Genomic DNA, 13,138 nt, shown 5'->3' with positions numbered 1-13,138 from the left:
GAGGTCCTGAGTTCAATTCCCAGCAACCACATGGTGGCTCACAACCACTTATAATGAGATCTGTTGCCATCTTCTGGCCTGCAGGGACACATGTACATAATAAATAAATAAATCTTTTAAAAAAAAAAAGGATTAGAGGATGTTAATGATGGAATGGCCTTTAAAAAACAAACAAACAAACAAACAAACAAAAAACCCAGCTATTCAGACTGCCTTATGCCAGCACCAGCAGTCTTGGAAAAAAATCCCCATACTTGGGAGTTGGAAGTAAGGGATCAGAAGTAGAAAGTGGTCCTTGACTACAGAGTGAAATACAGAAGACATATACATAGAAGAAATATCAGGAGTTCAGAGTCATTCTCTGATAGATGGCAACTTTTCGGCCAGCTTGAGCTACACGAGAAAGCCCCAAATCAAATATAAATAGCTAAAAAGGCTATGGAGCTGGCCCCGTAGGTAAAGGTGATTGCTTTCAAGACTTGATCCCAAGTGTGATCTTCAAGTTGGATCCCAGGGACCCACATGTTGGAAGGAGAGAATCTGTAGGCAGAGTTTCCCTGTGTCCCAGCAATCCCTCCCAAATAACCACACAGAGACTTTTTATTAGTTATAAATGCTCAGCCCATAGCTTAGGCCTGTCTCCAGCCAGCTCTTACAACTCAAATCAACCCATTTCTATTCATCTATGTGCTGTCCCGAGGCCCGTTTACCTCATCTACGTACCTTTCATGCTGTTTCTGCCTCATCTGGTTGGTGATTCCTCTGACTCTGCTCTTCTCCCCAGCAATCTCTCTGCCCCCCAAATTCCTGCCTGGCCATCGGCCAATCAGCTTTTTATTAACAATGAGAGCAACACAACTTCACAGTGTACAGAAGGATCTATTTACTCCTGAAAGTTGTGCTTTGACCCCCCCCCTCACTTGTGCCCCCCAAACAAATTTTGAAATGTAATAAAAATTTAAATAAATCAATCTTAAGGACATTTAGATCCTTGATAGCAGAAACTGACGTTAAGATTACTGCAGCTCCTATGCCAGAGTAAGTAAAAAGTTAATTTTGTTTTGATATTTTGAGACAGGGTTTTGTGGTGGTTTGGAAGAAAATGGCCCCCAAAGGGAGTGGCACTATTAGGAGGTGTGGCCTTGTTGGAGGAAGTGTGTCACTGTAGGGGTGGACTTTGAGGTCTCTTTTGCTCAAGCTTCCCTCAGTGTGACTGTCAGTTGACTTCCTGTGGCTTTCAAGAGGTAGCACTCTCAGGTCCAGCACCACGTCTGCCTGCACATCACCATGCTCCCCATCATGATGATGGACTGAACCTCTGAAACTGTAAGCGAGCCACCCCAGTTAAATGTTTTCTTTATAATATTTGTGGTGGTCATAGTGTCTCTTCACAGCAAAACAAAACAAAAAACAAACAAACAAACAAACAAAAAAAAACCCTAACTAAGACAGGTTTCATATAACTGGGTTTGGCCATGAACTTTCTATGTAGTTGACGATGGCTTTAAACTTCTGATCACCCCCTCCCTTCCCAAATGCTAGAATTACAAGTGTGTACTACCACATACAGTATATGATCTGCTGGGGATCCAACTCAGCCCTTCCTGCATTTCAGGCAAGCACTCTATTAACTCCCAGTTATGGACCTGAACCCCTGAGAGGCTTTGGAGTATGTTTGTTTGTTTGAGACAGTCTCACACCATAGCTCAGGCTGACATGGAACTTACAATATCACTATGGAATGGAGGCTGGCCTTGAACTATTGGCAATCCTTCTGCCTCAGCTTTCCTAGTGCTGGGATTACAGGAATGTGCCACCGTGTCCAAAAAATTATTTATTAGGTTTATGCAATCAGCAACAGTATCTCTTGACTAAAAAACTGGAAGTGACAGGTTTTTTTTTTTTGGTTTTTCGAGACAGGGTTTCTCTGTGTAGCTTTGCGCCTTTCCTGGAACTCGCTTTGGAGACCAGGCTGGCCTCGAACTCACAGAGATCCGCCTGGCTCTGCCTCCCAAGTGCTGGGATTAAAGGCATGCGTCACCACCGCCCGGCTGTGACAGGTATTTTTAATGACAACTTGATTCAAGTGAATAAATATAAGAAAAAAAAAACTTGTTTCTAGCAGCTTTTCTCATTTTTACGATTATAACACAGCAGGCTCAGAGTCACGGATGCTACAAAGCCTGCTGAAGCCTTTGGTCAGCCTAGTCCCGGGGTTCCTGGGCCTTGGACTCAATAAAAACCACAACTCCCAGAATTCCCGGGGTCGAGGGGGCGGACCCAACGGTGAGGGGGTGGAGCCTGGGGGCGTTCCCCGCGAGGTTTTGAGAGTGAGGTGGCGGGAGCGGTGGCCATGGCGGCGCCGGAGGAGAGAGACTCGCAGGTGACGTCCGGAGCTGGGTCGGGAACCTGCTAACCCTTCTGGGGCCGCTCATCGGCCGGGGCTCCGCGCTCGCCGCCACCGCTGGTTTTGTCCCGACCCCCACGGTGCCGTCGCGACCCCGGAGGCCCCTTGTGGGCCCGGAGGCCCCGGAGGAGGCCGTGCCCTCCCTTTCCCGGCGACCCACCCAGCCGCTGTTTCGAGCCCCTGGCTGCAGGCTGGAGTGGGATTCCGAACACCACCCCGCCCGGTGCAGCCCAACCTCTGCCGCTTCAGTCTAGAACTTAAACACCTGAGCCGCAGCCCCACTCCGGGGGCCGCCTGGCACTGCGGGGGTTGAGGGTGTGTTGGGGGCCACCGGCTTTTCAGACCGTGCACGGATCATCCGTCATGCGTTCATATTCGCTTATTAACATCTTCCCGGGGAGGCAACGCGGGGTTTTGTTCTTGTTCGTTTTGTTTTTGCCAGCGTTTGCAGCGCTGGGAAAGAGTGATTGATGTTCTTTGGTAATTCCGACTTTTCACTTGCCCACTCCCTTGTTGACAAGTCAGGATGTGAAGTAGGACCCCAGGAGAGTCACAGGAAACGTTTAGTTTGCAGCGGAGCACTTCCTTGTCAGATTCTGTCGTGGCATTATAACAAGGCTTACCTTTTAATGGTTAGGTTGCTGCGTGGTTGAAAAAAATATTTGGAGACCATCCCATTCCACAGTATGAGGTGAACCCACGGACGACAGAAATTTTATATCACCTTTCAGAACGCAACAGGGTCCGGGACAGGGACATCTCCCTGGTAATAGAGGACTTAAGACAGAAAGCAAGTGAATATGAATCAGAAGGTGAGTTAAGTCTAGAATTTCGAAAGAGGTAACTAAATTTTACAACACTAAAGTGCCCAAGATTAGGATAGACTACCAGAATTGATTATTATCATTAGATTGAAGGCGTGCGCCACTACCACCTGGCCATTATCATTTTTTAAGACAAATTGGCTTCTGCTCTATTATAGTAACTTCCAAATTAGAAATTTCACTATAGTATGTTTTATTGATACTCTGCTATTAAAACGGTGAATCCTAAAAGAGAATTAAATTTGCTGGGGTGAGGGATTGGTGGAGGAATGCCTTTAATCCCATTATTTTCGAGTCAGAGGCAGGAGGATATCTGTGAGTTCAAGGTCACCCTGGGCTTCATAGTGAGATCCTGTCTCAAAAAAAAAAAAAAAAAAAAAAAAAAGCTTATTAGCCTAACAAGAAAGACACTTGTAGTTTTTTCCCTTTACATAGCTTGCAGGACACCAGAGGTAGCAGCCATGAAGTGTGAGACTCGGACAAATACCATGGGCTGTGTATTAGGGAATTGCTTAAAAGTTCCTAGTAAGCCAGGCATGATGGTGTAAGCTTGTGATCCCAGCGTTCAGAAGGCAGAGACAGGAGAACTGTGATGAATGCAATGTCAACTTGGATCATATAGCAAGACTGTCTCAAAAATTCCCAACGCCCCCCTCCTTTTTTTTTTTTGGTTTTTGGAGACAGGGTTTCTCTGTATAGCTTTGTGCCTTTTCCTGGAACTCACTCTGTAGCCCAGGCTGGCCTCGAACTCACAGAGATACTCCTGGCTCTGCTTCCCAAGTCCTGGGATTAAAGGTGTGCGCCACCACCACCCGGCACCCCCCTCTTTTTTGTTGGTTATATATATATATATATATATATATATATATATATATATATATATATATATATATATATATATATATATATATGCAAAAATGAAGAGAGAGCAGGGTACAAAGCCAAAGGGAATAACTAATATCTTTCTGGGATATTCCTTCTTTGGAACTCCTCCCACTCCGGGGTTCTTTCTTAATTTTCTTAATACATTTATGGATATGGTGGCATGCATCTTTAGTCCTAGAACTCAGGAGACAGGAGCAGGCAGATCTCTGTGAGTTCAAGGCCTTTGTGAGACCCTGTTTTTTTTTTTTAAATTCTCTTTACTGCTTTTGAGGGATGGGCACATGAGCATGTGGAAGTCAGAGGGCAACTCACAGGACTCAATTCTGTGTTCCACTGTGTGGGTCCTGGGATTGAACAAGTTGGTTCCCAACACCCTCACTGGATGCTCCACAACTCCGATGTCTCTGGCCTCCATGGGCACCTGTGCCCAAAGTGCAAGCACACACATACATAATTACAAATATATATATGTGTGTGTGTGTGTGTGTGTGTGTGTGTGTGTGTGTGTGTATAATATATTATACATTATATATATATTGAGGTAGGCTTTCTTTGTGTAGCCCTGGCTGTCTTGGAACTCTTTGTGTAGACCAGGTTAGCCTCAAAATCAGAGGTGCTCTGTTTTGGTTTTGGTTAATTCTGGGTGCCCCTGCCTCTGGAGTGCTGGGATTAAAGGCTTCCACCACCATGCCTGGCTCAGAATAAATCTTAAACAAACAAAACTACAACAAAAGTTTAAAAAACAAAAAGGACAAAACATCTGAGACAACCATGAATGCTTTTATCATTTCAGCCAAGCATCTTCAAGACTTTCTCATGGAGAGTGTGAATTTTTCCCCGGCCAATCTGTCTAACACTGGTTCCAGGTTTCTGAATGCATTGGTTGACAGTGCAGTAGCCCTGGAAACAAAGGATACTTCACTAGCAAGGTAATTATTGTAATGGTTTTGGTCCGTGTTCCCATAGCAGAATATGCTGTAAGGCCTTGATATAAGGATTTTTTTTGGTTTTCACAGTAATTCTGCAGAGAAAATTAGCAATAAATGCAAAAGTGCTGAGGTGGTTGTTTTGCTTGTTTGGTAGGTTGGTTGATTGGTTGGGTGGGTTTTTTTTGTTGTTGTTGGTGGTGGTGTGTGTATGTCTGTGTGTGTGCTGAGTTCTAGTTAACTCAGCAGTACCATGGGTGGGTGACCCTGGGCTGTTTAAGAAGGCTAGCTGAGTAGAAGCCAGAGAGATGGAGCCAGTAAGCAGTGTTCCTCCATTGTTTTTGCTTGAGTTCCTGCCCTGAGACTTCCCTAAGTGTTGTATTGTATCTGTGAGCTAAAATAAACCCTTTTCTATGTTGCTTTTGGTCTTGATCTTTATCACAACACCAGAAAGCAAATTAGAATGGCTGGAAACTGGGTATGTGGGTGTATTATACCTATAATAAGTCCAGCACCCAGGAGGTAGAGGCAGGAAGATCAGAAAGTCAAGGTCATCCTCGGCTACTGAGGGAGTTTGAGGCCAGTGTGTACTATGTGAGGACCCTCCCACCACCAAACAAACAGGAACAGTAGTAGGTTAAATGATCTGGTTGAGCATGGCAAATTTTGGTCATATACAACATTGAATAAGTTAAGAACCCTTTTTTTCTTTTCTTTTCTTTTCTTTTCTTTTTTTTTTTTTTTTGTGAGACACAGTTTCACTGTGTATCTTTGGCTGTCCTGGAACTTACCCTGTAGACCAGGCTGGCCTCGAACTTGTAGAGATCTGCCTGCCCCTGCCTCCTGAGTGCTGGGATTAAAGGCATGCACCATCACCACCTTGCTAAGGACCCTCATTGTTTGAAATAGACATTTCACCTATATAATGATGTAATTTTCCCACGGATCCTCAGAGGAAACTGAAGAATGAGATTCTCAGCAAATCTGACTCCAAAGGCCATATGACTGCTGTTGGTGGTCATTGTTAGCTAGGACTACTACTGCAATTTACTGTGATCAGAAAAGTACACATAAGTATGTTGTGCATAACTGCCAGTGTAAAGGTTTGGGATTTATATAATTCTTGAAGAGGAGTGTTGTAAGTGTAAGAACATGTAGACTACGTGGCACAGTGGTGTAGACCAAATCAGTTCTTCTGATACCAAGTACAGTTGCATAGATGTAATACTAGGAAAGCAGAGATGAGTAGGGAGATAGGCATCACCTTCAAAGACAGTTTCTTGGTCAAATGAGAGAGAAGGACAATGGAGAGAGTCTACCATCATGTAGCAGCTGCACTCTAAGACTAAAGATGCTATCCCTGGCAAGCACAGACAAAATGTAATGAATTCAGGATGCGTAAATCTTCCCTGAGGTTTTTTTTCTGAGGGGGTTTTGTTTGTTTGTGTTGTTTTTATTTTTGTTAAAACAGGGTCTCATTATGTATCCTTGGTTAGCCTGGAACTCACTGCTTATCCTGTAGCCCAGGGTGTCCTTGAACTCAGAGATCTGTCTGCCTCTGCCTCCCAGTCCTGGGAACACAGGTGTGCACCACCGCACTCAGCCTTCCTGAGTTTGGTAGGGAAAACGGGAGTTTGGCCTGCTGAAGGGCATTTCAGGCAACAGCAGCCGCATGTGGCAATTGTGTAAGTGGACGGATCAGTGTGGTTACATAAAGTCTATAGAGAAGACATTTTTAGGCAGTGCTTCTCCTCAGCTTGTCCGTGTAACCAAGTTTCTCTTTCAGTTTTATTCCTGCAGTGAATGATTTGACTTCTGACCTTTTTCGTACCAAGTCTAAAAGTGAAGAAATCAAGCTTGAATTGGGAAAACTTGGAAAAAATCTGACTGCAACATTAGTGTTAGAAAAATGTCTACGAGAGTGAGTTGAAATGTTGACATTTTGAATTATAAAGACATTAGTAGGATCTTGTCAAGCCGGGCATGATGGCACAGGGCTGTAATTCCAGCTTCTGGAAGGCTGAGGCAGGAGCCGCCTAAGTCCAAGGCTGCCTGAGCAGCTCAGGAGGTGCTTAGCTGCAGATTTCCACATTTTACTTTATACAATTTATTACCCATATATTTATTTTTGCTTTATTAAAAATATGTAGTTTTATAAGTTTCAAATGTTTAAACTCACAAACTACCTCATAATTTCAAGTCACATATTTTGGTATGCTTTTTTTCTGTCACTCTAATGTCCCTCTTTTGATGCTATGAGTCTTTAGATTTTTATTGCCTCAGAGATTAGAACCGGTGGATAGCATTTATATAAATGCAGAGGAATTTGGTGACATACAAATGTACACAACAAATAAAGAAAATGTATGTGTTGGACACTGTGTCATGTCACATATAGAGAGAGGTCTTTGGGATCCTGTATTTCAAATTGGCTTAGGATATGTATTAAACCACTTTTTTGAATGGCAGGTTTAGTTTGTCCAAGAATAATTTAAGGATAGGTTAATGCCAATATTTTTATGTTCCTTGAGAAAAGTCCCACATTGGCAGCATGTCGGGGCAAATGCCCTACAGAATGCACTGTAGTCTGGGATGTACAGCTTGTGGTGGGATAGCTGGTGGGATAGCTCATCTATATTGGCCAAGACAGAGTTAAATCCCTGAAGAGGGCGTTGGTTTTCTTGTTTTTTAAACAACCCTTTACTGAGAAGAAAAAAACGCTTTAATTTTACTTTTGGAAGAGATCTCAAGAAGGCAGAGCTGCATCTGTCTGTGGAAAGGGCCAAAGTTGACAGTCGTCTTCAGAACATGGACTTCCTGAAAGCAAAGGCAGCGGAGTTCAGGTTTGGAATCAAAGCTGCAGAGGTGTGTATGAAGAACTGTATCTAGCTAGCCTTTTAGACCTTTGTCCTCAGGGTAGAAAGCATATCAGTCCTCTCGGTAGATGACAAGCCCACAGGGAAGATCTGTAACCCCCCAAGTGTATGCAACTACTGCGCAGCAGCTCCAGGTTCACAGTCGAGCATTCAAACCCTTACACTTGACACCCGTCTTCTCAACACATCTAAGTGTGAAAAGGATTCACAAGTAACATAAACTAGCTTAGGTGCATGTGTGCTTTTTAATTTGTGATCTGTAGCATTCTTTAGTGCATGTTGAAAAATTTTCATGATGGTTGCTTTCAAATTGATTTTTCAACAGAACTCTTTTTCCTCATATTGTAGGAGCAACTTTCAGCCAGAGGCATGGATGCGTCTCTGTCTCATCGGTCACTAGTGGCACTTTCAGAGGTAAGCTTCCTGTCTTAGTCTGTCCTTTGCTGCTGTAACAGAATACCACAGACTGGATAATATATGAGCAGTCAAAATAGAAGTTTGTTTTGCTCATGATTCTGAAGGCTAAGATCCAAGGGTAGTGTCTGCTGAGGGCCTTTACTCTGCTGAGGGCCCTCTACTGTGTTCTCAGTTGTATAGTAGGAAATGCAGGTCCCAGGGTGAGGGAGATGGCTCAGTTGTTGGTAAAGTGCTTACGTGAGTTTGGATCCCCAGCACCCAAGTAAAAGCTGAGGATGGCTAGGTCACTTGTGCTCTTGCTGAGAACCTAGGTTGTCTCCCAGCATCCCCACAGTGGCTCACAACCATCTGTGACTCCAGTTCCAGAGGATTCAGTACCTTATTCTGACCTCCAAGGGTACATAAAAAAAGGTACAAAACAAACAAAAACCTTATACCATAAAATAAAATACAATTAAAACAAAAATAGAAAAACCTTAATTCACCAGGCTTGGCTGCAAGTGTCTTTATCCCTGAACCATATTGCTAGTCTCTATAGTCCTATACTGAGTAAGTAGGAATGCAATGTATTTTAAACATTTTAGAAAAGTATTGTTTCTATTAGAGATAAGATATTCTACTTGAAGTTCTTTGATTTCTTATTTAAAGTACCTGTGGATTAGACAGTGTAGCTCAGTTGTAGATTGCCTGCCAACCTTTAGGAAGCCATAGGGTCTGTCCTTAGCACCACAAATGAATAAATACCTAAATAGTAATGCTTTAGTGCATTTTATCAGAAATGTACACTGTTTAGTTTTGTGGATATTTCTGTTCTGTAAAACTCTTTTCATTTCCAGAAACTCACAGAACTAAAACAGCAGACGATACCCCTGAAGAAGAAATTGGAGTCCTATTTAGATTTAATGCCGGTAATTGTTATTATGGGTTTTCTTAGAGTCACGTTTTTTGACTTTCCTCTAAAGACACTAAGTGATCAGAGCGTAGTGGGTTTGTGTTTCAGGGATTGAAAATCAGTGGCAGAACTGAAATTGTGACTCACATTTGTAATCTGAATGCTTGGAAGACTGAGGCAGAAGGAACACTGTGAGGTGTAAGACAGCTTAGGCTACAGAATAAAGATTTGTATCAGAATAACAAAAAATAAAGAGTGGTACGCTTGGCATGGTAGTCCACATCTCTAATCACAGCACTTAGGAGGTTGAAGATCTTGAATTCAAGGCCAATTTGGGTTCTGTCTTGTTTTATTTATTTATTTATGTATTTATTTATTTATTTATTTTGGGTGTGGGTGCCACAGTACACATGAAGACCAGAGTTGGAACCATTTTTCCCGTCAAGATCCTGTTTTAACACTCCCTCCCCAAATGGTTATTTGTGTGCCGGCTGCTCCCCCTAATTTCCCTTGCCCTTGAAGGGTTGTACTGTGAAGGGGCTTTCCTCCTTGAGTGAACTGCCTCCTGTATTTGTTTGTATCACTATGACCATGACACTTCGCAGAAACAACGTAAGGGAGCAAAGACTCACTTGGCTCATATTTTCATAGTTTCAGCCATAGTGGTGGGAAAGGCAGGTGGAACAGGTCAGTACAACATGGCAGACCTGGAAGCAGAGAACAAACCAAGACCAGGCTTGTACTGAATAGTCAACTTGACACAAGCTAGAGTCATCTGAAAGGAGAGGACCTCAGCTGAGAAAACGCCTCCGTATAAGATGTGGCTGTAATGCATTTTCTTAATTAGTGATTGATGAGGAAGACCAAGCCTATTGTGGATGGGGCTGTCCTAGGCAGTTGGTCATGGGTTCTATAAGAATTCAGGCTGAGCTGGCAGTGGTGGCACATTACTTTAATCCCAGTACTCCAGAGGGAGAGGTAGGGGGATCTCTGTGAATTCAAGGCCAGCCTGGTGTATAATGCAAGTTCCAGGACAGCCAGGACTGTTAAACAGAGAAACCCTGTTTCAAAAAACCAAAGAAAAGAAAGAAAGAATGCAGGCTGAGCAAGCCATGGGGAGCAAGCCAGTAAACAGCACCCCTCCATGGCCTCTGCATCAGCTCCTGCCTCCAAGTTCCTTCCCTGTTTGAGTTCCTGTCCTGACTTCCTTCAGTGATGCACAACAATGTGGAAATGTGGGTTGGAGAGATGGCTCAGAGGTTAAGAGCACAGACTGCTCTTCCAGAGGTCCTGAGTTCAGTTCCCAGCAACCACATGGTGGCTCACAACCATCTGTAATGAGATCTGGCACCCCTCTTCTGTATACATAATAAATAAATCTTTAAAAAAAAAAAAAAAAAAAACAATGTGGAAATGTAAGCCAAATAAACTCTTTCCTCCCCAACTTGCTATTTGGTCATGGTGTTTCATCACAGCAGTAGAAACCCAAGCTAAAACAAGGCTATAACTTCAAAACCTCACCTGTAGTGACCTCTTCCTCCTGAAGGTTCAGAGCTTCCCAGATAGTACCAACAGCATCCAAACAAGAGCCTGTGCAAACTTTTCATCAAACCTTTCCTTGTTTTGTTTTTCTTTTTAAGAATCCATCTCTTGCTCAAGTGAAAATTGAAGAGGCAAAGAGAGAATTAGTAAGTAATCCCATTTTCCCCCTTTTTATTATTATTTTATTAACAGTTATTAAATTGAGGTAATAAGATTTCTAAGTTGTGTCGAGGGATGAGGTTCAGCTGCTTGGGAGTACACAGCCCAAGATAGGGTTTGAGATAGAAATTGTAAAGGACCTTACAGAGTTTGATCTTAGAAGCTGCAAGAGACTGGTGACAGTTGCTATGTTCTTGTATGTATGTATGTATTTTTTAAAGTAAAAAAAGTAATCAGAGCTGTGCTTTTTGATCAGGCAAGTGCTTTGGGAAGAGAGTTCTATAATCAGCATATGGGGCAGGCTAGAGTGGGGAGAAGAAAACTGCAGAGAGCAGTTGGTTTGTTTAGGCCAGGTGAGAAGTGATAAAGAATAAAATGATAAAGCAATGAGAATGAAAGAGAGACTGTGTGCAGCATTGTGGGGCACAGACCTAAACTACCCATGTGCCGTAGTTGTAAGTTTTCTCGGGTCCTGCCTGGCTCCCGTGGCCCTGCGGTCCTGCAGCTGCTTGGACCCAATGAGCACACACAGGCTTATATCATTTTTAAACTATGGCCATGGCAGGCTTCTCGCTACCTAGCTCTTACATCTTAAATTAACCCATTTCTATACTTCTATACTTTGCTATGTGGCTCGTGGCTTAGTAGTATCTTTATATCTTGCTTCACCTGGCAGTGACTAGCAGCGTCTCCTCTGCTCTCTTTTCTTCTCTCTTATCTCTCCAGTTAGAATGCCCCTCTTAACCTTATTCTGCCTCACCATTGGCCAAACAGCTTTTTTTTTGTTTGTTTTTTGTTGTTGTTTTTGAGACAGGGTTTCTCTGTGTAGCTTTGCACCTTTTCTGGAACTCACTCTTTAGCCCAGGCTGGTCTCGAACTCACAGAGATCTGTCTGGCTCTGCCTCCCAAGTGCTGGGATTAAAGGTCTGTGCCACCACTGCCCACCAAACAGCTTTATTTATCAACCAATCAGAGCAACACATTTTCACAGCATGCAGAATGATATCACCCATCAATGTGCCACTATGGCTTTCTAAGGGTATAGTCCCTTCAGGTGTTTATTAGAATCAATAGGAGTTCGAGAACTTGGGGGCAGGGCTTGGAGGGGTGAGGGTGGGTTGATATAAAAGCAAGTGAATATCCAAAGGCACAGTTGACATTCCTAATAGTATTTTTAAAAATTTCGGTACTCAGAAGACCAAGGCAGGACGATGACTTCAAGTTTGACATTAGCTAAAGCTACATGGCCAGACTCTCTCTCTTAAAACTACACACAAACAAAACCACATACACTAACACATACACACACAAGGGCTGGCAATGTAGCTTAGCAGTAGACTTGACTAGTATACACACGTTTCTCAGACACTCAATGCGCACACACGTGCACAACACACACACACACACACACACATATACACACACACACACACACACACACACACGTGCGCGCACGCATATATGCATATACAAGGGCTGGCAATGTAACTTAGCAGTAGACTTGACTATATGTATGTTCCTCAGATACTCAGTGTGCACAGATGTGTGTGCGCGCACGCGCGCACACACACACACACACACACACACACACACACACACACACACGAAAGAATGGCAGTGTAGTTCAGTAGTAGAGGGCTTGACTTGGTAGCATTCATAAGTTTCTCAATTTGTTTCCTAGTACCACAAAAATAAATAAATAAGATAAAATTGGTTGTAATGCTTTCCTTTTCTACTTCTCTTTTTTAAATATCAGTAGAAGTTGATAGCATTTCTTTCGTGTCTTCGTCTATGGCTTATTTATTTCCTTTCTCCAGGATGCCATTGAAGCTGAACTTACCAAGAAAGTAGAAATGATGGAGCTGTGACTAGAGCCAAGTAGACATCCTTTTCCCAAGAAGTAAATGGCTATTCTTAGAGGAGATAATAATATCCTTCCCGATAAAATAACAGTTTTTGGTCATGCATTTAAATTTTTTGGCCTAAATACAGTTTTCATATGAAAAAGCATTTTGTGTTACCTGTTATTTACTGTGTACCTGGCAGTTAAGAATCTTTCAAAAATCAGGGAGGGGCTGGAGAGATGGCTACGTGGTTTAGAGCACTTGTTGCTCTTGCAGAGGACCTGGGTTTGATTTTCAGCACCTATATGGTGGCTCAAAACCATCCATAAGTCCAGTTCCAGGGGATCTGACACCTGGCATCTACAG

General features: G+C 43.0%; 1 protein-coding gene across 1 annotated transcript; it reads left to right on the top strand.

The window, feature by feature from the left end:
* The first annotated feature begins 2,287 nt into the window (after positions 1-2,287).
* Haus1 (HAUS augmin like complex subunit 1) lies at positions 2,288-12,938 on the top strand. Its single transcript, XM_028871980.2, has 9 exons — positions 2,288-2,383; positions 3,045-3,219; positions 4,910-5,045; positions 6,829-6,963; positions 7,784-7,907; positions 8,267-8,332; positions 9,172-9,243; positions 10,868-10,915; positions 12,746-12,938. The coding sequence occupies exons 1-9, from the start codon at positions 2,354-2,356 to the stop codon at positions 12,794-12,796; spliced, it is 837 nt and encodes a 278-aa protein (XP_028727813.1). The 5' UTR covers positions 2,288-2,353; the 3' UTR covers positions 12,797-12,938.
* Positions 12,939-13,138: the final 200 nt, after the last annotated feature.

This window comes from Peromyscus leucopus, chromosome 19, assembly GCF_004664715.2.
Source record: "Peromyscus leucopus breed LL Stock chromosome 19, UCI_PerLeu_2.1, whole genome shotgun sequence".
NCBI classification, from domain to species: domain Eukaryota; kingdom Metazoa; phylum Chordata; class Mammalia; order Rodentia; family Cricetidae; genus Peromyscus; species Peromyscus leucopus.
The sequence above is the reverse complement of the archived record's forward strand: the minus strand, read 5'-3'. Positions and strand labels throughout refer to the sequence as shown.

Bases quoted from the DNA above. Each gene is read 5' to 3' on its own strand.
- Haus1 (XM_028871980.2), top strand. From the start codon at position 2,354: ATGGCGGCGCCGGAGGAGAGAGACTCGCAG. The intron at 2,384-3,044 runs GTGACGTCCGGA...TTTAATGGTTAG, and splicing joins CGGAGGAGAGAGACTCGCAG to GTTGCTGCGTGGTTGAAAAA. The intron at 5,046-6,828 runs GTAATTATTGTA...TTTCTCTTTCAG, and splicing joins AAGGATACTTCACTAGCAAG to TTTTATTCCTGCAGTGAATG.